This window comes from Sphaerulina musiva, assembly GCF_000320565.1.
Source record: "Sphaerulina musiva SO2202 unplaced genomic scaffold SEPMUscaffold_1, whole genome shotgun sequence".
In the NCBI taxonomy this organism is placed as follows: domain Eukaryota; kingdom Fungi; phylum Ascomycota; class Dothideomycetes; order Mycosphaerellales; family Mycosphaerellaceae; genus Sphaerulina; species Sphaerulina musiva.
This window is the reverse complement of record NW_016017383.1, coordinates 1,808,531-1,834,648: the sequence shown is the minus strand read 5'-3', so window position 1 is coordinate 1,834,648 and position 26,118 is coordinate 1,808,531. Positions and strand designations below refer to the sequence as shown.

At 54.2% G+C, this 26,118-nt stretch overlaps 11 protein-coding genes across 11 annotated transcripts; 7 read left to right on the top strand and 4 right to left on the bottom strand.

Moving 5' to 3' along the window:
• Nucleotides 1-136: 136 nt before the first annotated feature.
• SEPMUDRAFT_145957 (uncharacterized protein) lies at nucleotides 137-2,693 on the top strand. The gene has a single exon (XM_016903366.1). The coding sequence runs from the start codon at nucleotides 352-354 to the stop codon at nucleotides 2,557-2,559; it is 2,208 nt and encodes a 735-aa protein (XP_016764925.1). The 5' UTR covers nucleotides 137-351; the 3' UTR covers nucleotides 2,560-2,693.
• Nucleotides 2,694-2,834: 141 nt separating this feature from the next.
• SEPMUDRAFT_145956 (40S ribosomal protein S12) lies at nucleotides 2,835-3,924 on the bottom strand. Its single transcript, XM_016903365.1, has 3 exons — nucleotides 3,850-3,924; nucleotides 3,355-3,676; nucleotides 2,835-3,295 (listed from the first exon to the last, which is right to left on the bottom strand). The coding sequence occupies exons 1-3, from the start codon at nucleotides 3,850-3,852 to the stop codon at nucleotides 3,171-3,173; spliced, it is 450 nt and encodes a 149-aa protein (XP_016764924.1). The 5' UTR covers nucleotides 3,853-3,924; the 3' UTR covers nucleotides 2,835-3,170.
• Nucleotides 3,925-4,097: 173 nt separating this feature from the next.
• SEPMUDRAFT_145955 (uncharacterized protein) lies at nucleotides 4,098-5,623 on the top strand. The gene has a single exon (XM_016903364.1). It carries the CDS (start codon nucleotides 4,145-4,147, stop codon nucleotides 5,498-5,500), a length of 1,356 nt encoding a protein of 451 aa, XP_016764923.1. The 5' UTR covers nucleotides 4,098-4,144; the 3' UTR covers nucleotides 5,501-5,623.
• A 162-nt stretch (nucleotides 5,624-5,785) lies between these two features.
• Nucleotides 5,786-8,994, top strand: SEPMUDRAFT_145954 (alpha/beta-hydrolase). Its single transcript, XM_016903363.1, has 5 exons — nucleotides 5,786-6,035; nucleotides 6,108-6,321; nucleotides 6,382-6,411; nucleotides 6,537-6,764; nucleotides 6,820-8,994. Exons 1-5 carry the CDS (start codon nucleotides 6,031-6,033, stop codon nucleotides 7,399-7,401), a joined length of 1,059 nt encoding a protein of 352 aa, XP_016764922.1. The 5' UTR covers nucleotides 5,786-6,030; the 3' UTR covers nucleotides 7,402-8,994.
• SEPMUDRAFT_129671 (P-loop containing nucleoside triphosphate hydrolase protein) lies at nucleotides 7,501-9,760 on the bottom strand (the record flags this gene model as incomplete). Its single annotated transcript, XM_016902303.1, has 1 exon — nucleotides 7,501-9,760. Exon 1 carries the CDS (start codon nucleotides 9,745-9,747, stop codon nucleotides 7,501-7,503), a length of 2,247 nt encoding a protein of 748 aa, XP_016764921.1. The 5' UTR covers nucleotides 9,748-9,760.
• A 178-nt stretch (nucleotides 9,761-9,938) lies between these two features.
• Nucleotides 9,939-12,766, top strand: SEPMUDRAFT_76362 (uncharacterized protein). The gene is made up of 3 exons (XM_016910137.1): nucleotides 9,939-10,118; nucleotides 10,235-11,644; nucleotides 11,695-12,766. Exons 2-3 carry the CDS (start codon nucleotides 10,401-10,403, stop codon nucleotides 12,551-12,553), a joined length of 2,103 nt encoding a protein of 700 aa, XP_016764920.1. The 5' UTR covers nucleotides 9,939-10,118; nucleotides 10,235-10,400; the 3' UTR covers nucleotides 12,554-12,766.
• A 250-nt stretch (nucleotides 12,767-13,016) lies between these two features.
• Nucleotides 13,017-13,373, bottom strand: SEPMUDRAFT_112825 (uncharacterized protein; the record flags this gene model as incomplete). The annotated part of the gene is made up of 1 exon (XM_016900998.1): nucleotides 13,017-13,373. One exon carries the CDS (start codon nucleotides 13,371-13,373, stop codon nucleotides 13,017-13,019), a length of 357 nt encoding a protein of 118 aa, XP_016764919.1.
• A 139-nt stretch (nucleotides 13,374-13,512) lies between these two features.
• On the bottom strand, nucleotides 13,513-15,390 carry SEPMUDRAFT_129669 (uncharacterized protein). The gene is made up of 2 exons (XM_016902302.1): nucleotides 14,406-15,390; nucleotides 13,513-14,347 (listed from the first exon to the last, which is right to left on the bottom strand). Exons 1-2 carry the CDS (start codon nucleotides 15,345-15,347, stop codon nucleotides 13,595-13,597), a joined length of 1,695 nt encoding a protein of 564 aa, XP_016764918.1. The 5' UTR covers nucleotides 15,348-15,390; the 3' UTR covers nucleotides 13,513-13,594.
• A 927-nt stretch (nucleotides 15,391-16,317) lies between these two features.
• On the top strand, nucleotides 16,318-21,428 carry SEPMUDRAFT_145949 (RNB-domain-containing protein). Its single transcript, XM_016903362.1, has 3 exons — nucleotides 16,318-16,942; nucleotides 16,993-20,971; nucleotides 21,024-21,428. Exons 1-3 carry the CDS (start codon nucleotides 16,831-16,833, stop codon nucleotides 21,061-21,063), a joined length of 4,131 nt encoding a protein of 1,376 aa, XP_016764917.1. The 5' UTR covers nucleotides 16,318-16,830; the 3' UTR covers nucleotides 21,064-21,428.
• A 518-nt stretch (nucleotides 21,429-21,946) lies between these two features.
• On the top strand, nucleotides 21,947-22,980 carry SEPMUDRAFT_145948 (ARP23 complex 20 kDa subunit). Its single transcript, XM_016903361.1, has 4 exons — nucleotides 21,947-22,079; nucleotides 22,129-22,455; nucleotides 22,506-22,631; nucleotides 22,692-22,980. The coding sequence occupies exons 1-4, from the start codon at nucleotides 22,077-22,079 to the stop codon at nucleotides 22,743-22,745; spliced, it is 510 nt and encodes a 169-aa protein (XP_016764916.1). The 5' UTR covers nucleotides 21,947-22,076; the 3' UTR covers nucleotides 22,746-22,980.
• A 1,826-nt stretch (nucleotides 22,981-24,806) lies between these two features.
• On the top strand, nucleotides 24,807-25,697 carry SEPMUDRAFT_29503 (uncharacterized protein; the record flags this gene model as incomplete). The annotated part of the gene is made up of 3 exons (XM_016908455.1): nucleotides 24,807-25,101; nucleotides 25,154-25,371; nucleotides 25,488-25,697. Coding segments are annotated over 3 exons (723 nt in total), but the record flags the coding sequence as incomplete, so codon positions are not given.
• Between the last annotated feature and the right edge of the window lie 421 nt (nucleotides 25,698-26,118).

Here is a 26,118-nt window from a genome sequence, read left to right as displayed (position 1 = left end):
ACATGCCATGCAAGCCCGAGCGATGTCATCGGCGTGGAGATAATGCTTGGCAATACGGTACAGTCGGTACTAGATGCATACAGGTAACTAAGGCGCGGTACCAAGATACGGGACGGAAGCCTTTGTCTGCGGCACACGAAGACAGCTTCTTTACCTCACTGCACGCTGCTTACTGTCCCGTCGGTCATCTACTCTGCCCCGGGAGTGCGGTCAAAGAAAGCGGGAACGCGTAGGAGAGTGGGAGAGTGGCCGGACATCGACGATGCAGTAGAAAGAGAGCACAGTGCAGCAGTCAACCAGCAAGCGGCAGCGGCAACAACGACAACAACAGCAGCAAGAACACCACCCGCGATGCCCCCTCCGCCGACCCCGCCCCCTCCGCCTCCACCGCTCGAAGCAGCGCCACCACGGCCTCTGACCCCGTTGTCCTACCTATCCTCGCCTGTGCTCGACCTCGCCGCGACGCTGCATACTTCGGCCGATGCCGACCAGCACAACGCCGACTTTCTACGAGACTCGATCGACTCGTCCACGTCCACCACCTCCTCCACGTCCACCTCCGCCAGTAGATCGCGACCGCACTATGACATGAGCCGCGATCCTCGATTGGCAAACAACCGCCTGGGAACAGCTCGCCCCGCCGACAGCAACAGCAGCAGCAGCAGTCAGGACGATCTATCTCGGCGTCTACGGCTGCAACGAGTGCTGGCCCGTTTGAACCAGATCCACGACCCGACCGCCACCACGACCTCCTCTGCTTCGGCCTACAACCGGACTCCGTCGCCGGGCAGGAATAACCAGTACGACTGGGCGCCTTCTCAGGACCCCTCTGCCACTGCGGTGAACCAGGACGAGAACGAGCTGGACCAGATCCTCGCTGAGTTACGGCATCAGCATCCAGACACCTCCTCTACTATTCCCGCTCGTCTACCCAATGTGAATACAAATCGCACACGAGATCGAAATCGTGACTTGCATGCGCCACCGAGCACGGATCTCGCCGATGCTGCTGGAGTGGAAGATCGTCAGCGGAGGAGTTTGAGAAGCAGAGCGGTCTTGCAGCGGGCGAGGCAAGAGAGCTCCCCGAGCGCGACTGAGAGGATACTGCGATATGCAATGCAACGAAGCGGTGCCGAGGTGAGCCAAGAGGAGGAGCGAGCGCGAGCGGCCGGCTGGTTCAACCCTGCTTCGAGCACTCGTACTTCTGGCGATCAGTATCGAAGTGGAAATTCTGGCCGAGATTCCTGGCCGCTACCGCCATCAGCCAACGACGTACGGACCCGCACCATGCAAGAGCGGGCGGAGGTCATGCAGCGCCGATATGGAGGTGACAATCCGCCTCCGAGGTTGCCCAGGATATCTACTCCCCCTGTGTCCTCGACGGCCACATCATCTGGAAGTCCGCAGTTCCTGGAAAATGCGCTCCGCTACTTGAACCAGCTACGGTCATGTTATAGCTACGAGCAAGCTCTGTCGGCAGCGATTGACCATGGACTGGCCACCAAGGAATTCTTCGCAGATAAGCATGACGACTTCGTTATGGATTTGGGAGAGATTGAGCCTATTTCTGGTTCGTCGTGGCTCCAGCCCGGTACCATCTTCGAAGGGCATCAGCACGCGACCAACGGCAATGCTGGACTGTTAGCTACACGAGCAGGTGCTGCTTCTCGTTCAGTCGAACAGATTAACCCCAACTTCCGTAGCCAAACAGCGGCCACTGCCACTGGTTTCGATCATCCGCCCGGCTCTACACGCTGGATCGAACAACCTGTTTCAGCATTTCAGAGTCTTGGTGGAATCCCGGGACCTGTTCAACCAACATCAGCCAGCATGCTATTGACAGCTAACAAGACTCTGGACCCGGCGCATAATCACTGGCCTGTCCGTGTCATCATACATTCTATAGACGCCGAGCGAATGACGCTTCAAGGGACAATGGAGGCTTATGATGTGCCGCAACACCCTCACAGCCTCAGTATCGCAAACGCGGCGGATCCCCCCAAAGCTGGCAAGAAGAATGCGCCAATCACGACATATCTCGAAGGGCATATCATTGACCTTGAAACGCACAGCTTTCTTACACCAAGTCCGAAAGACCACTTCCTCCAGGGACCACATCTGACTGAACCAAACAACTCAACACCATATACAAGCTTGTCCGATGCTATAGCATTTCCAAGTGCGAATGAGAAGACCGACGCGAGCAACTGGCGCAAGCTTGCCCCTTTCAACCAGCACAGTGGCGATGAGGAGATGGCCCGTGTTCTTCTGAGCAAAGATCGCATGTCCGACGTTGGTAAAGACTACATTTTCATGCGCTGGAAAGAACGTTGTTTTGTGCACGGCAAGAGCGACACCTGCTCGGAGTCTGAACGACGGGGAGATCAAGACCGGGGACATGGGCTGACAATCAGTGGCTTCTATTATGTTAGCCTGAGAAGGAGTGACGGGGTCGTCGAAGGACTCTACTTTGATCCAACTTCGACTCCCTCGACTCCCTATCAATGCTTGCGGCTGAAGGGCAGAAGTAGTGGATGGGGCGTGGTAGACTTTCGGTGACGAGCCGGTATGGCTCTGTGGATTAGGCATCCCATTTACGGTAGCATGTATACAGCACGGGTTTTCGGATCCCACGTCATGGCATTGGTATAAGTAGCGATCATTGGAATATAACGACCGTGCATGAATTCATGCAATACATCAGATGAAGACTCCTGCAACACATGTTATGCTTCATGTCTCTCTCGAGTAATCCGAAGGACAGTGAACGACCAAGTGGCCGCGTTGGAACAGTCAATATTGGCTAGGACCACAGGAACAGACTTGGAAGGAAAAAAAAAGGTTGTGCTGATTTTTCATTCTATTCGGGCGCGCACAGGATATCTGAAGGCGCAAGACTTGACGTTAATGTACACTGAGCCATTGCTGAGGTCCTCAGCAATTCCCATACGAGTCTAGTGAACATGTGCTGATGCTTCCTTTTTGTACGCCGAGGTGCTGGTGGCCACAGACAGAGTAACCGCAGAAGATGCCGAGACGGACTCAATGTATGAAGAACGGGCTGCCTTGGCCGAGAGTCGTTCTAGTAGGATGAAGATACTGGAACCTGCTCCGGCCGCAGTAGAACGACTAGGTGTCCTCTCGGTATCTTTCTTGCCCTGTTATGCTCTCTACTGCTCAGTCTGGAAGTAGTTGAGCAAGATAGAGCGCTCTTGCGACTCCTCGCCCCAGTCCTTGACGACCACGCACGAGCAGTTGACGACCTTGCGAGCGTTTCCTTCACGGTCGATTTGGCCTAAAGAATTCTGTTAGCACCATGACGAACATCCGGTCTTTCAATGAAGATTGACGTACAGAGACCTGCCCACTCTCCAAGCTGCTTTCCATCTGGCACCTTGATCAAGGGAATCTTGTGCTCGCCGCAAAGAGCGACGACGAGCTTCTTGTAGGCTTCCTCCTCGCAGGCCTCGTTGAGAACGCACATGTGGGCCTGGCGGCGGTCGAGCGCCTTGCTGGCTTCACGGAGACCACGGGCGAGACCGTCGTGGATAAGGGCGATCTTGAGGACACCCTTCAGGGCATCGAGAACGGACATGGAGCCAGACTTGCCAGCCTCTGCTGCCACCTCAACCTCCTCGGCCGCGGCGACCTCCTGGGGTTGCTCTTCTCCGTCCGACTGTGGGGCATGGTGTCAGTACGGAGCTGTGCGAGGGAGTGGTGATGGTCATGTGCATGAAGGCATGGGCGGACGAGTGTCGTGTGCAGGAGAGGTGCGCATTTCTCTTACTGCCTGCCATTGCGGGCAGAGGGTGAGGGAGTGCGGAAGGTGGTTGGCGAAAAGAGACTCACCATCTTGTTAGCTTTTGTTGTCGCTGATTCGAAGTTGTCGGGTTTCCTCGAAGGCAATGGGCGTTGAGATGGTTGACAGTTGCGCTGAAGAGAACGCCAGACAGCAGCAGTAAAAGTCTCGATTTGGGGGTGTGGCTGCGCCAAGAATCCGGCAATAATTCGGCAATCTACAACTTACCCTGACTTTAGGTACTACCTACCTGTAGTACCTGTACCTCCTAGTATTGTAGAGGCATCTTGAAGTCTCCCGACCACCTGCGCCGCCGCATAATTGCACTCATCACCTCTATCTGATATGGCCTCGTCCACGCGTACGACCATGAAGCTGCTATCGCCGAGAATCCAATATCTGCAGCGACCAGCACGATGCACACAGCTTCGCCATTCATCCTCCCGCTACAGCAACCCAGCTACGAGGAACCGGGCGGCCACCACTCCGGCGCAGACTCCTTCGTTCGTTGGCCAGAATCTGCAGCACGCACCGGAAGTCGAGCTGGATGCAGGACTACGACCTCAAATGAGCATGCGGGATCAGTACCTGGCCGAGGAGGAGAGGCGGCAATTTCACTTGCGGCGCATGCGATTTGCGGGCATGGGACTACTGCTGACTTTCGCGGGGCTTACCATTACGCTTGCAAATCTTGATCTCGACCAAATGGACCAGGCTGAGCGGAAGAGGAAGGGCCAGCAGCTGGACGGAGGTGGTAGTTTGGACAAGAGTTTTCAGGGAAAAGAAGTGACTGTCATCGGCGCTGGCGAAGGCAAGAGGATAGTAGCCCAAGGGCAGGGTGAAGAGATTGAGCTTGTCGAGACAGGCACAAGCAGTGTGCCTCACTTCCCTCGAACCATTTATCTTCCTACGAATGCCCCGTCTGCCCCTCAGGCGGACCCGCTTGGTAACATCAGCATTACGCCTGATGTGTCCACCAATCCAGGCAACGTACAGAATCATGAGCAATATACCCTTGTCGGTCTTGGTATCCGTACTGTCTCCTTTCTCAGCATCCAGGTGTACGTGGCGGGCTTATACATCCGGACCAAGGACATTTCGGATCTGCAACAGCGTTTGATCAAAGACATCAACGAGACTGCTTCAACACTGATTCCTTCGGAGAAAGAGGAGCTCCGAAGACGTCTCCAAGAGCCCGGTGCAAGTCGCGAGATATGGTCGGACTTGTTGAAAGTCCCAGGTATCAAAACCGCGTGGCGGATTGCGCCTACCAGAAACACCGACTTTGGGCACCTTCGTGATGGGTGGATAACGGGAATTACAAATCGAACTCGTGAGGCCAAAGCTCATTCTAAGGGCGTGGAAACAGAGTACGACCAAGAAGATTTCGGTAAAGCTGTTGGCGATTTCAAGAACATCTTCACGGGTGGGAAGGCTGCAAAGGGTAGCGTGATGATATTATCGCGCGATATGAACGGATCGCTGGACGTCTGGTTTCAGGCGAACCCAGAGGCGTCAGCAAAGGACAATGCCGTACAGCATCTTGGATCTGTGGCAGACGAAAGGATTGCAAAGCTGATCTGGCTAGGCTACCTTGGTGGCGAAAAGGTGAGCAGTGAGCAATGTAGGAAAGGGGTTGCAGATGGGTGTGTAGCTTTTGCATCGCGGCCAATCGGGAGTGCGGAGACTATGATCAATTAAGACACACGTTTGTTAGACATTGGCAGTAAGATCAAGAGGAGGACATGCGGGATTCCCAGTGAGAATCCTAGAGCATACAGCGAGTATCAGGACGGAAATATAATGCACATATAAAGGTACCAGGTACATGTACTGTAGTTCTGAGGCACATTCATGGACTTCGGTGGCTGTAAATGACATCATGCTCTGTAGCATGTGCCTCTGCACATGCACATGTCGGGTCCAGTGAATATTAAGTTCACTCGTACCTCATAGGCTCATACCAACTCTCTCATGTGTATAGTATCAGCTTCGCGCTTTCAATTCCTCGCTTTATTAGACCTTTTCGGCCCCAGACCCAGGTTCTCCGCAGCTGCAGGCCAGCCTTACCTTATCTTCTTGTAGTGACACGATACGTGGATTACGTGCATAGCCGATAGGTAGACAATCAGTCAGCCGAAATATCCCCGCCGATAGCAGACCTGCGGCGTGGGCAGCGATAAGTGCCAAAGGTTCTTGTTCCAGAACATCTCGCAGATACAACTGTGAGCATGGCGTCAGTCAGCGTCGCTCCCACATGGACAGAAATTCTGGCAGAAAAGGCACAAGCTTACGGATTAGTTCAAAGACCCTCCGATCCTCGAAAGCCGCACGAGCTGGCCCACGGCGGCCTGGGACCGCCTCCGCTCACTGCAGCTGAAGTCTTCGCCCATCCCGAATACCATCATACCAACTGGGATCTCCAGCCCGATCAGAAGGACAAGGTCGAAGTCGCCCGGGGTCGAGGTGGCCCTTTCAAAATCGCCTACGAGATCCACGGACATGGACCGTCCAGGATCATTGTACGTCCTTTATGCACAACAGTCACGCACTTCTGCAGCAGTCACTGATTTAGTCCATAGTGGATTATGGGGCTCGGGGGGTTCATGAAGGTATGTACATAGCAGCACAGTGAGAGTACCACGTAAGACTGTCCCACACAGCCATGTGTGTTCGACAGCGGTGGTATCTGTGTGCTTTCGCTGTCGGCCGTGAGCAGATGCTGATTTGACTGCAGACATGGCAACGACAAACCAGAGACTTCGGCCATACCGAGGCGGACAAGTACACTTGTCTGGTGTTTGACAATCGGGGCATGGGTGAAAGCGACAAGCCTCTGCTGCGGTACACCACTTCAGAGATGGCCAAGGATGTCGTGGAATTGCTTGATCATGTGGGCTGGACCCAACCCAGAAGTGTTCACGTCGTTGGTATCAGTATGGGCGGCATGATATCTCAGGAACTAGTAAGGAACACCCTCAAGACAGTTTCTTCCAAGGCTTTGTGCTAAACATGACCAGGCCGCACTCATACCGGAGCGGATATGTAGCCTGAACCTGATATCGACAGCACCTCGTGTGGTACGAACGATCCCATTCCTCGACAACATCAAGAACCGCATCAATTTGGTCATTCCCAAATCGCTGGACAATCAGCTCGCCAAAGTAAAAGGCGACTGTTACTCTGTAGAGTGGCTCGCACGTCCCGACGAGACCGAATACGTCGTCCAACCCTTCCCCACCAACGGCGACAGATTTGCCGCTGGGGAGCTCAGCAAACGAATGGATCCCGGTGCATTCAGCGGCACAGGCTTTATTTGCCAGCTCTACGCCGCAGGTTTCCATCACAAGTCCCCCAAACAACTGCAGAAGATTGCCGACGATATCGGACGTGAACGCATACTGGTGCTGCACGGCAAGCAAGACAAGATGCTGGGCTTCGTGCACGCTGAAATGTTGATCAAAGACCTCGGTGGCGATGGAAGTGGAATTACGACCTCGATACATGAAACGCTCGGCCATGTGGCGCCTTTTGAACTTCGGAAAGAGTTCAAGAAGCTCATTGCTGATCGCATCGAGAAGACGGAAGCTTTGCACAAATAGTAAGCATTGCGGAGGCAGCATTGAGAATTTGACATGGTAATAGCGATGATATCATGTGTGCATTGGCGGCAGCGAGCACGTGCATTTCAGCGAAAATTTCTACATCCAACCAATACAGTCTTCGTCGTCTTTAATGGCATCCGAGATATGTTCCTCGGCCGTCCCTAAGCGCACTCGTCCTGCACGGTCTCCATGTCTACTCTCCAGGCCAATGATGCCAGCCTCAGATAGCTCCTGCGCGGCCACTCCAAGCCCCAAGACGCGTGCTGCGCGTTCCATGTCCTTTTTCTGGGCTGGCCGACCGCGCTTCTGAGGCGTCATTACCAAACCATCTGTCGTTTCGCCATCGTGTTGAGCTGGGTTCGGAACGACAGCCAACAAGTGAGTTGCGACGATCTTATTGGTCGTCATGGTGCTCATGCGATGGGCTTCGTCGACGACATCTGCAAGTGTAGACTCAGTGATACCAGTTCGACGCAGTCTCGCAAGGAGAGCCGCAAGGAAGAGCTTGCTTGCCATGGGCAGCGATCTCAGATGTACCGCTAACGGGGTCAAAGTGGCTTCGTTGATGGCCCTTTTGATGGTCGCAATAGTAACGATACCTTTCGTGGCGCTTTTCAACGTCTTGCTCGGCGTAGTCAGAGGCTGATTCTCCTGTTCCGCCTGGTCATGCTGCGCGAGGTCCTGCTCTGCGAGTTCAACGGCACGACGACATATGTCAAGCGCACGCCTGGCATCGCCCGAAACAGCAGCGACCTTCCGACTCGCAAATTGGACTGCATCTGGATCAACGACGACTTGGCCGACGCCCTCGAGACGACTTTGTATGATGGTCATCAGTTGCGTGTGCGTATATCCCGGAAAGGTGATGCGTGTCAAACCAAGTCTGCTCGATATTTTATTGGACAAGGTCCGCTCAGGCAAATCCATCGTGTTGGCAACGGCTAACACGATGAGCCGTGAATGTCGAAGTTGTGGCCAATTAAAGAAGTTGTACATCACGCCTTGGTTGCGCGTCACGAGCTGGTCGAGCTCATCCATCAGGACCACGCAGGGTACGCGCCGCGGACTGGGCGTAGTGAATTCACGTTCTAGCAACTCCAGGGCATGTGTGGAGCTGACCCGATCGCCCTTGAGAGCTTCCCATAATAGACTGTATGACTGATGAGGCTCTGTAACCTTCATACCGTTAATCTCCACGAAGTAAAAGTCATCTAGCTTCTCCTCGGCGACAGCTGTTTGGAGACTGCTCACCACCTCTCGCACCGTGGCTGTCTTGCCAGTCCCGGGAGTTCCAGAAATGTAGATGCACGATCCTGTACCCGCCGAGATGGCCGTTTCCAGATGCGCATACACTGACTCAAACTCTCTCTCTCTGCAAGGCAGGGCGTGAGGCACAGCAGAGACGTGCAGTGTTGACCTTGCAAGCTGATACGGTGATGCCTGAGTCTGTGAAGTCGCAAGCACTCTTGTGCCCAGCGGCGTAAACTCAAGAGGCTTCTTAGCAACAATTTTGCGCCCCGTAGGTGTGAGGAATTTCCGAGGTGTGGATTTTTTGGCTCGTGATGGCGTTGAGAGTGCGGATGCCATCTTTCGCTTCTTGCGTGGAGTTCCCAACTCATTATCATCATCTTCCTCTGCGACAAAGTCGTCTGGCTCCACATCTTCATTCGCGACCTTGCGTTTTCGTGTTTTGACAGTTTGTGTCTCTACGAGCTCAATCAGGCTGTCAAGGCTTTCCGAGCCTGCATACGTACTTTCCCATGCGAACTCATCGGTGTATGTGGTGGTACGGGTGTTTACACCCCGCCTACAGATGAAAGCCTTCCCATGTAATTTGTTGTTACGCGGAATCTTTCCAGTTGGGAAATGTTGAAGAAATGTGTGCCCGGAGAAAATGCGTGCTTTGCCATTGATGCTTCCCAGCGGGTTGCTGTCAAAATCGGTAGTGATATACAACTCGTTCGGCAAGTGGTCACCACGCTTCTTCTTGTTGTTCCTGATCTCCTTTTCCGAGGAGAACCACAGCATGCTCGCCCTCTTTTCCATTACCACCCCCTGGCCATCGTCGTCTTCGTCCTCCCCCTCGAAGAATTCGTAGAGCAGTGCGACCCAAGCTTCGTTGCTCGATGGGGCTTTGAGAAGCACCGCGTCGCCAACGTAACATTCAAATGCTCCCATGCGAGCGCCTACAATCCTTCGGTTCTCGTTGTCCCGTATCCACTCCCAGGGATGGTCTTCGAGGCCAAGCTCATCGTCCGAGTCCTCTCGCAGCACGCCTCCACCAGACAAGAACCTTCTTGCCTGCTCCGCCTTGGAGCTTTTCTGCCTGGGCCTGGGGGGCATTTCGCATCTGTTGCCGGCGGTGTTGTGGCATGCCCACCCAAGAGAATGCGCGCGCGCGGGTGGAGGTGCAGGAAGACGCGCCGTCACGCGAATTCGCGGCTGCCAAGAGGAGTCAATTCTTCGCGTCACTTCACCTACAGTCACCCAAGGTACTTCCTAGTATCTGTAAGGTTCTTGTAGGTACAGTACGACGCTTCTCGTTCTCTCAGGAGCCGACACGATGCCCAAAATACATGTAAATGTACCTGGCGTTAGCCCCAATGGCAAGGCTCGACACATGAATTGTCGCGACAGATGGCATGAACACTGGGCATCAGTAAGATAGGAAGGTGCCTACCTCCTGGGAAGAAATACCGGTCCACTTGCAGAAGGTACGTTATAGGCTATGGTCATGACTACCGTGTGAATGATGTGCGATGCAGGAAGTCACGCTGGTTTAGGCAATACCTACCTACCTGTATCATTAACAACTCTCACACACACCTAGGTACTCTCTCCCTCTCTCAAGCACACCGAACACACAGCTTTTCCGTTTGCCCTTTTTCCTTCTTGCGCACAACGGCTCCACGCCACCACAACTGACTCGCCACGACACCCTACAGTTGGTGGCCGCTGCACACCCTTGCACCCAGGCTAGAACTATCGCTGTCAGTATGGAGAACTACGAGGGCGAAAACAAGGACGGCTGGGATGCCGATCTGGACGGCGACCCCGAACTGGTGCGTGCTGGAGAATCCACCTGGACCCAAGTTGATCACAAGAAGCTACCTCTCTTGAAAAAGAAGCAAGCTGCGCCCATTCTGCCACCCAGCGCGCAACATCATCCCCGGCCCCCATTTCCAGTTCAAAGGCTGTGGCGGGGCTCGCGCGGCCAGCCGCTCGGAGATTCTAAGAGACCCAAGGCTCGTAAATTTGAGGCCGATCCAGACAATGCCGGGAAGAAAGCTTGGCGAGCGCGCCAGCCGTATAAGGACACGGTAGTTGTTCCCTTGGCTATCGCGGGCGCGATTCGTGATAACCTGGCCGGCCTTGCCCTGGATCAGGGCTGCTTCCTGGCGTGTGTGGATGGCGTGGGCCTAGGGCTCTGGGGTACCTCATCAGACGTATCTGAGGCCAAGAGGCGCATCTTGTCTGCCATCGGTAATGATCGCTCACAAAAGAACTCCTCGTTCCGCAAACTTGGTTCACTCACACCCAAGCTAAGGCAACGCGCCGAAACGCGCTTCAGGAACGACGTGAAGCGTAACTGCTATCGTCAGATTCCCCTACCAGAGGAGCTTTTTGATGCCATAGGAACCTTTCACTGGCCGCATCTGGAGTACAGGCCAGAGGATGTTCTAGGCCCAAGCTACGAAGCACTTGATCCAGTCCGCATGGACTGCGAGTGCTACATCAATTACCACTCGGATATCCACTCGTTCCTCGTGTTGGGTGGGTCCAAGCAAGTGCAGGCAGCTCTGCTGCGTATCCGCAGAACCTGCTTCCAACTAACAGCTCAGTCGATCAATCCGGTCAGACTTGCCTTGACACACTGGCGAGCGTCAATTGTGCCTTCACTCGTCAGCTTGGAGCCATACTACGGACCGAATACCATTACAGCGTCCATTGAAGATGTCAAAGACGTCGACTACTCTCCTCGTGGTGAAGTCGCCGTCACAGATGCAAGCGCGCTGGAAGACGCAACGAAGCGCTCCATATTGAATGTCGAGAGGGCAAGGATGACGCTTGAAAACGCTCTCAAGAAGATACACTTCTATATTGGCACGATCACTCTAGTAATTCGCCTGGGCACGTTCGTGCTTCGACAGTGGGCTCCCCCAGAAGCTGGAGTATATGAGCTGGAAGAGTATGAAGACATGACAAAGGAGTCGCAATTTAGAGGTGAAGTCACTGAAGAGTACGGACGCCGATCTCCAGTCTGTCTGCATCACGCTGACATGACCGCAGACTTGGGAATGTGGATGATCATGTTCTCCCCTTGGTTCAAGCCGCAAACAAGCTTTTGGTGCCACAAGACGTAATGACTGCTACTCTTGCAGACGTGAGGCCAAAATTCTCGGCAGTCTTCTCATTTGAAGACGGAGCTGGAGATTTACTTCTCATAAAGTCATGGCATGAGGAGGAAGGTTCTGAAGCCTCTGTGGATCAGCTTGTGGAAGGGAAAGACCGCTGGGTGCGCGTCGACCGTGACACTGGCAAAGCTACTCATTTGGCGACTATCGCGTTGACTGATCTGCACACCGGGAGCGCGTGGCAATTCGATATTACTGCCACTCGTGCTGTGGATGAGGCCAAGATCGAGCACGCATATACTGATTTCTCAAAAGGCGTCAAGATCAAGCCTGACGTGGCGCTGGGATCTGCGAATGAGCGTTTCGTGAATTGGAAGTCAGTTGTTCCGGTCAAGTCATTGCGGCAAGAGGTGCAGTACCGCTACAACATTGCGCAGACGGACTACACGCTGGATCTTGTGCGCTTCCAGGATAGCAAATTCCCAGCAGGCCAGTCCACGATCAGGAAGTTGCCTCCAGAGGTATCCAAGAGTTGCTGGGGCCTTAGTGTCTCAAGAGCAGAATGGGCCACCATGTTCTCCAAGAATGAACGCCTCCCGATCGGCACGTACGCCGACTGGCCAGATGACATGGCAACATGGTTTCCTCCGGATTTTGCTTGCGATTCCGAGAGCTCTGACGGCTTCTTGCAGCTCGTTAACAAGCTCGAGCAGATCGACAAACTTTTCCATCCGAAGCGCGAGAACGGTAAGCAGGGCCAATCCGACCTGCCAGAAGTCGTGAATCAGGAATGAGGCTCGCAGAATGGCGATCAGCCATAGGATTTTCTTGATCTGGCGACAGCCAATTGATGAGCGCTATCGCAACGGAAGGAGCTGCACCGATCAAAACGATACCGACGAAGAAGAACAGCTGAAGCATGCCAGTGAAGCACCTCAGCATACACACCAGTCGGAGCATGCAGAAGTCAGGGATGAATGTGTAAGGTCTGAAAGCTCACAGAGGAGGAGGGTCGACACTGATCGAGGTTGGACAACGGCACTTGGTTGGAAGATGAAAAAGTGTTATGAAGATTCTTGAGAGATTGTCAGCTTGGCGTTCAACAACATTGCCCAGGCATGTCGAGATAGTGTCTCTATTGGTACCAGTTATCTGCCAGACCAGGCTTGATGGCCAGCCTCTCTGCCATTTCACTGCACGTTTTGCTGGGCGGAACTGAACAGAACCAGGAAAAATCTTTATAGTTCTGTGCCTTCCTCAGCTGGCCCTAGCCTCGAATGGTGTTTTGCCATCTTTGCTGCTGACGGCATTGGTCCCACGAGACTGAAAGGTCGAAGCCATTGCTGGGGTGCGGTTCTCATCGTTGCCACGATGCGATGCACCATGTTCTGTGGCGTCGGAATGTGCTTGCTGAGCTGTTGACTGTACACTGAATATCGTCGCGCCTGATCGTGGGCATATCGGAGCTTGCACTTGCTTCTGAGCCATTGGCCGCCTGTTGAAATCCATCGCGGATGGAATATCCAATGGTGAGGCTCGCAGTGGCCTCTGAGCTGTCAGCTGTTGGACATCCAAGTTTATCGCGCGTGCAATTGCCAATGGCGAAGCTTGCATCGACGGCTGAGCAATGCTTTGCACGGCAAGAAGTGGCGCGTTTGGTGGTATAATTGTTCAAGATTGTATTGCTTGCCGAGCCATCTGCTGTCCATCGGGTGGTTTTGTGTATGATTGTATATGGCTGAGTTTATAGGCCGCTGCTGGAAAGGTTGACGAGGTCGATATCTATCGCTCGGCAACGGATGGTTTCCTAGAGAGCATGTATCTATCTTTCTACCCTATAACCGAAGATTCAACTGTTCCTGGAATTTGAAGTGCATCTTCTGCAGAGTCGTCTTCTGCAGCTCATGTCCCTCTTTATGGGGCGGCTTGGGGAACTCGACGACCCCAAGTCTGATGGCAGCGAGCGCGTTGTTACCATAGAACTTGATAAAGCGGGGCATGAAGAGCGGGTCGAGCATGCCTTCTGCAGTCACGTAATGGAGCGCCATACGCTGCTCGACCGGCGTCGTGAGAATTCGTGACAGAGCTTCCCAATACAGTCGGTTCGGAAAAGGATTCTCATTCGCAGACCGTGAAAAGTCACGGAGCGTGATGGCGGCATATCCCCGGGACATAGCTCGTACAGCATCGTGCCACATCGTTTTGTTCGAGTACATTTCTGGTTTAAATCCAAGCGCCAGTCTACCATCCGGAGTGAGCTCGTTGAAGCCGAGGCCAAATATGGTTGCATGCACTTTATGGAACTTCGCCCAGAACATGTCCGACATGAAATGTCCATTTGGCTTGAATTCCGGCTTGGAGAAGAGCGTCGCTGTTAATATCCCAATCGGCTCTGCACGTTCCGGATCTACAGTGACCTCATATGCCAACTGCTTGATGATGATTTTGACTGTATGATTGACCATGTACAAAAATACCTTGGGAACTGGTGAAGGCTGTACTGCCTGCAGCCTGTAGAGATTGATGTCTGCGGTTTCGTTGGGAAAGCATGAAATCGACCATGTCCAGTGCTCTTGAATAGTTTGAATCTGACACAGTGGGTGTCAGCACATGGTATTAGTCCTCCCAAGACGGCGAATTACTTACTCTTTTTCGATTACCTGTCGTGTCGTTCTTCGCAAGCTGCCCCACAGCAAGTTTGACATGTCGTGCATGATCCCTGATGCTGTCATAAATCGGGCGATTAGTGCTCTTGATCTGCATGATCTCCTTACGCAGTGCCTTGCACTGTGCATGTAGCTGGAGATAGGCATTGTGCACTTGTAGGCGCTCCGCCTGTGTGGTCCCAAGGCCCGCAGGTATGTTGCTCGACAGGGGCTGTGCGGGTACCACTGGAACTCCTTGTTGCTGTGTACTCGCTGGCTGCGCTGCCCGAGTTGCCTGTTGCTCCCGTTCTTTTTCCTGCTGTTGTTCGCGCTGTCGCTCCTGATTTCGCGCCGCGCGAGCTGCTGCCTCTTGACTGGCTGCCTGTTCCTGAGCTCGCTTTTCAGCTGCAATGCGCTCTTGCTCTGCTTGCTGACGGGCTCTATTCTGCGCCTCCTCCTCTTCCTGTTGTCTCTTCCGGGCCTGTTCCCGCTCCTGCTGTTGTCGTTCCTGGTCTCTGAGACGTGCCAGTTCTTTCTGTCGGGCATCCTCAATCCGGGCTATCTCGGCTTCCTTGGCCTCTTCAAGCTTCCGACGTTCCTCTGCCAGTTTGCGCGCCTGCGCCGCCTCTCTTGCGATCCGTTGACGCTCAATTTCAAGCTGGAATGTTTCGTATGTTTGCTCAGCCGACTTGCGGACAGCCTCATGCTGCTTCAGCGCTCGTTCCAGAGCTTCCACATGACGATGTTGTTGGTGCAGCGCCTCTTCATCAAGCTTCTTTTTAAATGTGCGATCGCTATCGGTAAGAAGCCGGGATAGATCTTCCATCAGCTGTGCAGACTGTGTCGCATGGAGACTGTTGCGGTTTGAATTGGGCGCCCCGGTCGTGCGGTGCGAAGACGGACTTGCACGCGACGGGTCGGTCGGTTTGTACGACGAGCTCATGTCGTTGTTGCGGTGTTGCCGCAGTTGTTGAGGTGTGGAACGGTGATCGAGAATACCGAATGGAAACTACCTGTAAAATAATAGAAGTCGCGTCGTCGCGCGCAAATGACACTAGCGGGCGCCAGACGCTAACCTACCTAGTTCTCCGCTTCCGCCTCGTACCCTTACCTCAAGCCGACCGACCGGCCCAGAGAGTTTAAAATTCGCGAGCAGAGACTTGCATGGTGCATAGAGCCAACATGCACATGCCGGTATGGGCCACCCACGCGCTCGCTGTCGACAATCTAATAAAGGTATCAACGTGTCTAGTGCTGGGGGTGGGCCGGATCAAGGATTGTCTTCAATAGCTATTTATTGTTTCTACAGCAACATATACCATTACTGCATGGGCACATCCAATTGCCCATAGGTACTCGCATGCCGGCACGAAGCAGTGAATAGTGTCCACCACAGCCTACCTCCTGGGTCCGGTGTATCCAAATGGAACAGAAACGGTGATCGCTGGCTGCTCAGCGGCCCACATATGTATGCAGCTACCACACTGCGAGCTAGGTACCTAGGAGGTGGTCTCACGCTTCACGGCCACAGCTGCTCTGCAGTCGCCGGCGACAGTCGAGGAACATGTGGTTGACTGCGGCAAAGAGCGAACGAGCGATCTGACGGGGCAGACCAGGGAGAATAATAGCAAGTACAGGTAGTAGGATGTAGCGTCATGTCGTGCAGATATAGCCGGAAACGTCGGGGGAACAAAGCTGTCCTGTCCAGGCCTGAGGGAGCAGCCCGCAGCATCATTGCTTGGAAGCTGGCCTGCTGCTGGCTGGCTGGCTCTGGCTGGCTGGACGGCCTCTCACACGGACATCATGCTCACACCTCTCTCAGACTCCCACTACCTACTACTCCTGCCCCCACTTGCTCGCCCTCTCGCTCTTCTTCCCTTCCTCTTTCTCTCTCTTGCATCCTCTCGTCCTCTCTCTCCCTCCCTCTCTCTCTCTCTCTCCCCCTACCTGACGCTCTCTCTCGTCGCTCCCTTGTACGAATCACTCCCATCCTCGCTGTCACCTGCATTCTTTGGAGCTGCGCCTGCGCGAGCTGTGCTGTGCCTGCCCACGGACACGACGACCACTGCCTGCCCGGCACCTCCTCGATCTTTACCACGCCCATCACCTCCCCACGGTGACACACACTCCCATCCTCCCCATACACCACGACAACATTACACCCGCACGCACTCAGACTCTGCACACTCTACACTGCACCCGTAGCAGCTTGGTTCTCGCACGAGCAACGATTTTGGCTCTCCCTGACGAAGCATACGTCACAAGAGCATTGCATCTATCACGAACACTACCTGACTCGAGCCCACCCACCCACCACCACTACTACCATTGCATTGCATTGCATTGCACACCACTTGCTCTGTCCTTCCCGCCATCTCTCGACTCCCGCTCCATAGCACACGTCCGCCTTCCCCCTCTGGCTCGCCATGGACCAACAAGGCCAGCAGCAACAGCAACAGCAAGGCCCACAGGGGTCTGCTGGCCGCCGTCTGCACATCGCCCACCGCCGCAGTCCATCAGAGATGACGCCCCTGATGAGTATGTTCTCCATTCGTCGTGCACAGCGCGCTCGCTGACCCTTGCCACAGTGGAGCAACTGGCTCTTGCCCAGCAGATTGAGATGCTGCAACAGCAGCAACAGCAGATTGCGGCAACGCACCAGCAATATGTAAACATGGGCATGATTCCACAGCAACAGCAGCTGCCTAACCAGTTCCAGCAGCTGCAAAGCCAGATGCAGAATCTCAATGTCACCCAGCCTGGCGGCTTCCAATTTCCACAGCAAGCACAGATGGGACAACAACATCTTGGTATTCCCATGACGGGCGGCATCGCACAGCCAACCGGACATCGACGAAACCATTCAGCCATGCCCAATATGGGCATGGGGCCGCCTCCCGCACCCTCGAGTGGTGCTGCCGGATCTGCGTTTGGGGACTTTGGCAACTTCGGCCAGAGCAGAAATGAGAACAGCGCACCCAGCAGAGGAAGAGGCGGAGGCGCGGCAGGCGGAGGCCATGCGCGCAGACACTCACTGGCTTTGCCCGAAGCTAAGAAGGCAGCGGAATTGGCAGAGGCAAAACGCAAGACAAGTGGTTTCCAGTTCCCGATTCCTGGTGCACCCGGTGTCGCAGCTGGAGATTCCACGTCAACAAGTAATGGCGCAGCGAGTCCAGCTAATACTGAGAGTACTCAAGCTGCATCCACGAGCTCCTCTCGAGGATCGTTCGCAGGTCGCGGACACGGACGTAGCCAGAGCATGGCTGTCGGCTCTGGTCGTGGTATGGCACCGACCAGCCGAGGTGGACCACAGGGATTCCAGTTTCCACCACCACAGGCCACCAATGATGGAGGCAATGTCTCAGAGCTCGCACGTCGCGGCAGCCAAGGCCATGGCCGCACCGGCTCGCGCAACTTCGAAGGCAACTGGCGTAACCCTAACCCGAATAGCAACGAGCCGCAGCAGAACAATATGGGCAGCTTCCAAATGAATCAGCAGGCCACAGCGCAGCCTTTCCAACCTGGCCACCGTACTCGTGGATCGATGGCAAATCAGTCAATTAACTCCATCCAAAACTTCGGGGGCTACAATGCACAGCCACAGCTCATGCAGTTGCCTCAGGGCCAAGTCTTGGTGCAGAACCCTGCCATTTATGGTGGCCAGCCGTTGAACGCTCTTCAGCTTGCGCAATTACAGGCCTACCAGCAAGCCGGCATTCAGCCTCCAAGCCTTGCTCAGTTGACTGGCCAGCACAATGGACCACAGCTTGGCCCACAACAGCAACAGCAACGCAAGACTTTGTTCACCCCTTACCTGCCCCAAGCTACACTTCCAGCATTGCTTGGAGATGGTCAGCTTGTCGCAGGAACCCTACGCGTCAACAAGAAGAACCGCAGTGATGCGTACGTGACCACACTCGATCTCGATGCCGATATCTTCATTTGTGGCAGCAAAGACCGCAATCGTGCTCTCGAGGGAGACTATGTTGCCGTCGAGCTGCTTGATGTCGACGAGGTGTGGGGTCAAAAGCGCGAGAAGGAAGAAAAGAAGAAGCGTAAGGATGTGACTGATCAGCGTGGTGGCAGCATGACCGCTGTCAACGATGCGACCACTCAACCCGAGAGCGCCCAAGATGGCGGTCTGCGTCGCCGGGGCAGCTTGAAGCAGCGTCCGACGCAGAAAAAGAACGACGACGTGGAGGTCGAAGGTCAAAGCTTGCTTCTTGTGGAAGAGGACGAGATCAATGACGAGCAGAAACCTTTGTACGCTGGCCACATCGTGGCTGTCATTGAGCGCGTTGCTGGACAGATGTTTTCTGGCACACTCGGTCTTCTTCGACCCAGTAGCCAAGCGACAAAGGAGAAGCAAGAAGCTGAGCGTCAAGCTCGAGAAGGCAGCAATTCCCACCGTCAGCCAGAGCGTCAGCAGGAGCGTCCAAAGATTGTCTGGTTCAAGCCGACTGACAAACGTGTCCCACTCATTGCCATTCCAACAGAACAAGCACCAAAGGACTTCGTCGACAAGCACCAGAGCTACGCCGACCAAATATTCGTCGCGTGCATCAAGCGCTGGCCCATCACCAGTCTTCATCCGTTCGGAACTCTTGTTGAGCAGCTTGGAACAGCCGGTGATCTCAAGGTGGAGACTGATGCGCTGTTGCGCGACAACAATTTTGGACCAGACGACTTCTCGGATGCCGTTCTAAAGAATGTTGGCCACGAAGACTGGTCTGTAGCTGCTGACGGTGAGTCCGCCTTGGAAGGTCGTCGTGACTTCAGGGATGAAAAGACCTTCACCATCGACCCCAATGGAAGTAAGGAACTCGACGATGCCATTCACTTCAAGGATCTCGGCGATGGGCATGTCGAGGTGGGAATACACGTTGCAGATGTCGCACACTTCATCAAGGCCAATTCACTGGTTGACCGTGAGGCCAAGAAGCGAGGCACTGGAGTCTACTTGATAAATAGAACTGTCAACATGCTCCCACCGAAGCTTTCGCAGGACGTCATATGCCTGCTCCCTGGACAGGACCGATACGCAGTCTCCGTCGTTTTCAAAGTCGATGCAGCTACCGGCCGTGTCATCGATGATGAAACCTGGGTCGGAAAGTCTGTCATTCGCAGCTCTGGCAAGCTCTCGTACGAGGAGGTGGACGCCGTTATCAATGGTAACACTGCTTCGTCTCTTGGCGAGGAACGCGCGAAGCAGATCTTGACACTTTACAACGTGGCCCAGAAACTCCGCAAGGCTCGCTATGCGAGCGACGAGGCCGACATTCCATCCTTGCGCCTGCTCTACTCCCTCGACGACGAAAATGTCCCAGTCGAGCACAACATTTTTGATTCCAGTCCTGCACACGAGATGATCGAAGAGCTCAGCCATAAGACCAACGCTTTCGTTGCCGAGAAGCTCTTTGCCGGTCTCAAAGAACGTGCCCTGCTGAGGACGCAGAAAGTACCAAACACTCGCAGACTACATACCTTCGCCGAGCGCATGAGTAACATTGGCTACGATATGGATATCTCGAGTTCCGCGGCTCTGCAGAACAGCTTATACCGCATTGAAGACGCTGAGGTCAGGAAGGGAATGGAAACCTTAGTTTTCAAGACCATGGCTCGCGCGAAGTACGAGGTTTCGGCACGCGCGGACACACCCGACAACCTTGGTCATTTTGCACTGAACCTGCCGCTGTACACTCACTTCACAAACCCTTCTCGCCGCTACGCCGACATCGTTGTGCATCGTCAGCTTGAAGCAGTTTTGTCCAGTGGCGCTGTCGAGTTCACCGAGGATCCCGAAACACTTCACAAGACAGCGGAGATATGCAACACCAAGAAGGACTCCGCTCACAACGCTCAGGAACAGAGCGTGCACATCGAATCCTGCCGCAGGATGAACAGGCTCAGCGAAGAGCAAGGAGGCGACCTCATATCTGTTGGCATCGTGGTGTGTGTATACGAGTCGGCTTTCGACGTGTTGATCCCAGAGTACGGCTTCGAGAAGCGAGTTCACTGCGACCAGCTGCCGCTCAAGAAGGCAGAGTTCGACAAGCACAAGCGACTGCTGGAGCTCTACTGGGAAAAGGGGGTTCCATCCTCGGCGTTTGTACCAGAGGATGAGCGTCCACAGGCCAAGGGTCACCGTCCTACGCACAGCATGGTCGCTCGTGACATCGCCGCCAAGCAGAGACAGGCCGACGAGGCTGAGCGCAAAGCTATGCAAACTGGGTCCATCGATGCCAACGATGTAGACGCTCTGTTCGACGACGACGACGACGATGCTTCAGAAGCTACTGGCAACACTGCTAGTGATGTGGCACTCAATGGAGATCGCGCCGCACAGAATGGACCAACCTCGCCAACGAGAAATGGATCGGCCCCACAGAGGTCTAAGTCTGACTCTCGTGCTCTCAAGAGCTCGGCACCAGAAACTCGTCTCACCAATAAAGACAAGTACTTGGGACTGTTTACGCTGCGAGAAGAAAACGGCAGCTACATTCAGGACGTCAAGGAGATGACCAGAGTACCGGTACTGCTAAAGACTGATTTGACGAAGAGCCCACCGTAAGTCATGTGCCCAGCACATTCGTCGTTTCATGAGCTGACTTGTTCCTAGATGCTTGACTATCAGATCCCTCAATCCTTACGCGTTGTAGGCGCAGCCCATTTTTGTGCACATGTACCCACAAGTGTGTTCGACAGCATTGGTTTCCACGGCTGGGAGTCGTAGGTCGGCTTTCTAACACAATATCCAAGCCATGTGCAGCCACTGACCGCATACTATCATTTTTATTGGACACGCCATATTGGTGTCCGGCGGCAGAGAGAGGAGGGATGTAGAGAAGAACAGAATATGACGGAACGATGCTTTTCCGATTAGCCGTAAGAGGCAAAAGAGGGAGTCTTGTTTCGATTCCAGATTGTATGTGCATTGGAAGCTGTCCAAAGGCGGCTCATGGACGAGGCATATTGTTATCTTATATGCAACTTGTGTTTATAGCGAATTTTGAAAGCTTTCTTCCATATTATATGTCTCGGCATTTCCCCCTGCCGCCGTCTGGTGGATGTCCGACTTCTTACCTTACTTCCACACACCCGATCTCTGGGATGAGAGTACAAGATTTCAGACCGACTAAGAGTGCGAACAGACAGTCTGCTAGGCCATTCAGTCTTGGTAGTACCACAATGTGGGCTTCTGGCAGATTGATCGCAGCCCATCTCTGAGCTCGAGCCCACTCGTCTGTCAGGTACGTGGTGCCTACATGTACCTTACTATATGTACTCTTTTCTCGACTGGCGATGCAGTCGAAAGAGAAATTGTCCAAAGTAAGGGAGGCACGCGTGAATCACATGCTCATGATGCCGGTATCGTAGCTCGAGTGAAGCATGTCCACCGTACTAGGAGATACATGTAGGAGGTACCTCCTACCTCCTAGGAGCTTGGGAGGTACCTGAAGTTCTGATCAGCGCCAAGACCTGCCAAGTCCAAGACATCATCTGTCAAGGCAACTACACCTCTCTCTACATGCCCGTATGTAAGGCAATTGCTCCAAATAACATCGACATCCTGGAGTGCTCTAGTAGAACACTGCCAGCTTCACGCGTACGCACAGCTGTATAGCGAACGACTTTGCACCTCTCACTCAGCATTGCGCTGTCCTGATCCACAATGGTCCGTCTATCGCCGCGAGTTTCTCATACGCTCTGCTCACCACGAGTAGTCACAATCTCTCCGTCCATACCTGTCCTGCGTACGGTCAACACTCACGGCAGCTCTTTCGTTATCGAATTTCGCCTCGCAAGCCTCCGAGCGACATAATGTCCCCGAAATCGAAGCAAAGACGTCACCAGAAGTCGTCCTCAACCCGCTCACCGTGTCCCGAAATCAGGAAGAGCGAGTGCTGGTGGAGCCGTCGGTCAACAGTGTGCGCGTCAGTATAAGAATCAAGCAGGCAGACGAGATTGAGCACATATTGGTACACAAGTTCACCAGATTCTTGACGCAAAGAGCGGAAGCATTCTTCATTTTACGAAGGAAGCCAGTGCCAGTAGGTACAAGTGCACATCCCACTTCGTTGCGGACCCTGACATTCAGCAGGGCTATGATATCTCGTTCTTGATCACGAATTTTCACACCGAGGAGATGCTCAAGCACAAGCTCGTGGACTTTATAATCCAGTTCATGGAGGAGGTCGACAAGGAGATTTCGGAGATGAAGCTTTTCGTGAGGACCCCACTATGCCCGATTTGCGGCCCTGTAATCAGCTGCTAACACCGGTGTCAGTTGAATGCGCGCGCTCGATTCGTTGCCGAAAGCTTCTTAACACCCTTCGACTAAGCCCTTACAAGAACACTGTCTGTAGTCTGGTATGGCATGTCAAGAACGACCTTATCCAAGTACGAGGTAGACGGGTAATGCCCGTGCGCAGATGTATCGTGAGCCTGGAGGAGTGCTTCGGGCGCGGGCTGGAATCTGCATTTGGAAAGATGGAGAACTCCTCCTTGTGCTGTAGGCGTACGACAGTAAGGCAGTAATGCAGAGTACATACTCTGCACACTCTATCACATGTTGCGCATCATATTCACAAGCTCGATGGCATCTCCCAAACGCGAGCGGCGTTGGGATGAGACGCGACTTCACTTTGACACAGGTCAGGCAATCTTGAGATCAGGATCATCAGCCACGGTGCGTTGTAGGTATGTAAATCAGGTAAGGCACATGTACATGTAGCTGTTTAACGGCTTTGCCTGCTTACGCGTAGACGTCCTCACCGCAATGCTTTGCCAGCATCGCGTCATGAATGTGCGGACGCTCCCCCTCCGGGCCCGCAGGTTTAGGTACTTGCCATTTCAGCGCAGATCCGATCCAGCGACACGACTCGGCCTTCATTTGAGACTAGTTTCGAGAGTTCATGAACGACCTAGAAGAATCGAAAACACTCCAGGGAGTGGTTCTGCCCAGTGGAACAAGTAAGCCGTCCTTTCACTTCACACTTCACTTCGCATTCACTGCACGTACCAGTCGTTCGGTGGCGCACTCCTGGACACGAGACGTTGTTGAGATGTGGCCCGAGCTCACACCGCACCTTCTCAATTCGTATTTCAAAGCTCGCTCGCCCGTCCTTCTCCCAGAAACACCCACAGTCATTTGCAAACTTTTGCCTCTTCGTCACGCACTTCATCCACCGCTGATAAGCTGACCTTGCCAGCACTACCAGTAGGCACGGCTCCGTTGCGCGACACATTCACTGTCGCGCGTGTTCAGCAATCCCTTGATCGAGCTCAAGCCCGCAACCTTCCCATGGCCAGCAACAATTGGCCATCGGCGCGCAACCTGCGGCCGATCGATGACCGCACGACGCTCGGCGGCTTTCCACCACTTTCTGCCCCGTACGCTACCAACTACACGACAGCCCCCAGCGCACTTCGCAACGGAGTCAACAGCAACTTCGTGCCAGGCGTGAAGCTATCGCACAGCACCGACAGCACGAGCAACGGCAACATGTCGTACTCAACAGCACGCACCTCGAACGGCATAGCTTTAGGATCTGACGGCGGTTTCGATAGCGAGTACATATCGCGCCGCCCTCCTCCTGGCCGCTCAGCTTACCCCACGCCCTCGTACAAGAGCGGCGTCATGGATGCAGACAGAGATGGCTACCAAGGCCTACAGCAGCACGGTGGCTCAATCTCCAAGCGTGGCTCTTTTGGCTCCGATACCACCGATGCCACATTCGCGACACAGGCCCAGCAGCCACATATCCCGGCGCTTCAGAACTACCCGCCGCAAGCCTGGGATCCCCGCAACACCTATAACCCGCCGCGAGGTTACACGAACAGTGCGCAGCAAGCCCGCCAGGGCAATGGCAACCACGACCGTGCTCATGACGAAGATGATATCGGTGCCCCTGCTTACGGCATGGGCAACTTGCGCATCGATGGAATGTCAAAGGCTGGTCCGTCGCCACGTCGTGCTTACAATTTCGACAACTTGGAGAGCAGATACCTCAACAACGTTCACAATGAAGATTCTGGCGCCGCCCACTCTGGCCGTCCTCGGAACGACTCGCGCCTTGGCCGTCGTCAGGAAGAAGGCAGATCTCGGGAGCTTGCAATTATGATTACGAAGGGACAGTGCGAAGACCCATTTGACCACTCAATGAGACGCCTCACCGAGCACCCCAAGCTACCAAACCCAACTCTGGGACCTGCGCGCTTCAAGGACAGCAAGGTGTTTGCCACGTTAGGCGAGGCTGATGATCCAAATGCTGCTGCGAGTTCCGCGGTGCAACCCCAGATGCAAGCCGTGGTTCCAGCCGAGAAGAAGATGAAGATGCGACCGGACTGGCTCGACCTCGCCATGCAAGGTCTAATGGTTCCAAGTATTGAAGAAGCGTTCGACGCACTTCCCCTTGGTGAGCTCTGCCGCAACAAGACAAGCAATCTGGCAGGCGTAGTAAGGATCAAAGACATTCCCTATGGTACGACTCGCCAGGAGATGACCGCCTTCATTGGTCGCAATGCTCAGATATTGCGGCAGCCAGAGGGCTCACCATATCATGCGGTCCACATCCTAATGGAGCGCGAGAGTGGTAAGACTATGGACTGCTTCATCGAGGTCACGAACCCCAAAGAAGCTGCTTGGGTTGCACGCCAATTCGGGCGACGTGTCGAACAGAAACGCCCGCCAAAGGGTGAGTGATGCCAAACCAACATCAATCATCTAACCCCTCTAACATGTTATAGTCGGCGACCGCCAGGTCGAGGTACTTTACAGTTCTCAGGATGAGCTCATGGTTGAGCTTTTTCCGCGCGCTAAGCACGTACGGTGGAGCAATGGCGAGCCAGTGGTAGACAGGAGTGAACGCAAGTATTACGAGGATAGACCCGCCGCTGGATTTCAAGGATTTTTGCACCCAGAAGAGCTGGTTGCGATGGCGAAGCACGCCAATCTATCCGAACGCGTAAGTGTTGACAGTTTGCGAGACCTCATCGATCTCCTACTCACACATTCTAGTCACCATTCGCCAACAAGAGCCCTTGCCGTGTCTACGAGTCCATCATCACTTTGCTGAACAAGTACCCATGGAAGGCTGTCGAAGAGATTACCGTTCGCGAGCGTCGCGCCATCTACGACTGCGCAATTGGCCTCATGAAGACGCTGATCACAGACCTTCGACGTGCAAATAGCAAATACAGCGCGCTGCTTCCAACGCCAGCTCTGCTGCAAGAGCTTGCTGTTGCCACACTTTCCTGTCCCGGGTTTACAGAAAAGCAGAAAGCATCGATTGTTGGCCTTCTTGTCCAAGGTGGCTACAAGAGCATGGCTGACGGTCGTACCTCCAACGTCAAACTTGGTGGCAACGATGAGTTGAGCACCACGTGGCCATTCTCAGCTCTGAATATCGTTCCCGATGCTGATCCGGATGTGGTTCGGTACTTCGCTGCGCTCTTCCGTCAGGCTACCTCCGGACACAAGGACACCTCCCTCGCTGCTCGCAAGCTCGTCCAGTTGTCGGGCCAGCCGCAGAATCCAATGGGTGACTGGAACATTAACTATGGCCGGGATGCATCCAACCTCAGTCTGGCCGCCATTGGCAAGAAAGAGTACGACGCTATCGAAAAAGTCCTCGTTCAGGCCTGCTCTCAGCCGGCACAATGCCACATCAACGGTGCTTCTAGTAACTTGCAAGGCAGCCGGTCCGGCAGTT

Excerpts from the sequence above, each read along its gene's own strand:
- SEPMUDRAFT_145957 (XM_016903366.1), top strand. The coding sequence starts at position 352 with ATGCCCCCTCCGCCGACCCCGCCCCCTCCGCCTCCACCGCTCGAAGCA.
- SEPMUDRAFT_145956 (XM_016903365.1), bottom strand. Across the intron at positions 3,296-3,354 it reads TGGAGAGTGGGCAGGTCTCT|GCCAAATCGACCGTGAAGGA; the intron begins GTACGTCAATCT and ends AGAATTCTTTAG.
- SEPMUDRAFT_145955 (XM_016903364.1), top strand. The coding sequence starts at position 4,145 with ATGGCCTCGTCCACGCGTACGACCATGAAGCTGCTATCGCCGAGAATC.
- SEPMUDRAFT_145954 (XM_016903363.1), top strand. Across the intron at positions 6,412-6,536 it reads GGCTCGGGGGGTTCATGAAG|ACATGGCAACGACAAACCAG; the intron begins GTATGTACATAG and ends ATTTGACTGCAG. Across the intron at positions 6,765-6,819 it reads GCATGATATCTCAGGAACTA|GCCGCACTCATACCGGAGCG; the intron begins GTAAGGAACACC and ends AAACATGACCAG.
- SEPMUDRAFT_76362 (XM_016910137.1), top strand. The coding sequence starts at position 10,401 with ATGGAGAACTACGAGGGCGAAAACAAGGACGGCTGGGATGCCGATCTG. Across the intron at positions 11,645-11,694 it reads AGAGGTGAAGTCACTGAAGA|ACTTGGGAATGTGGATGATC; the intron begins GTACGGACGCCG and ends ACATGACCGCAG.
- SEPMUDRAFT_129669 (XM_016902302.1), bottom strand. The coding sequence starts at position 15,347 with ATGAGCTCGTCGTACAAACCGACCGACCCGTCGCGTGCAAGTCCGTCT. Across the intron at positions 14,348-14,405 it reads CGACAGGTAATCGAAAAAGA|ATTCAAACTATTCAAGAGCA; the intron begins GTAAGTAATTCG and ends CCACTGTGTCAG.
- SEPMUDRAFT_145949 (XM_016903362.1), top strand. The coding sequence starts at position 16,831 with ATGGACCAACAAGGCCAGCAGCAACAGCAACAGCAAGGCCCACAGGGG. Across the intron at positions 16,943-16,992 it reads AGAGATGACGCCCCTGATGA|TGGAGCAACTGGCTCTTGCC; the intron begins GTATGTTCTCCA and ends CCCTTGCCACAG. Across the intron at positions 20,972-21,023 it reads GATTTGACGAAGAGCCCACC|ATGCTTGACTATCAGATCCC; the intron begins GTAAGTCATGTG and ends ACTTGTTCCTAG.
- SEPMUDRAFT_145948 (XM_016903361.1), top strand. Across the intron at positions 22,456-22,505 it reads TACGAAGGAAGCCAGTGCCA|GGCTATGATATCTCGTTCTT; the intron begins GTAGGTACAAGT and ends GACATTCAGCAG. Across the intron at positions 22,632-22,691 it reads TTTCGGAGATGAAGCTTTTC|TTGAATGCGCGCGCTCGATT; the intron begins GTGAGGACCCCA and ends CACCGGTGTCAG.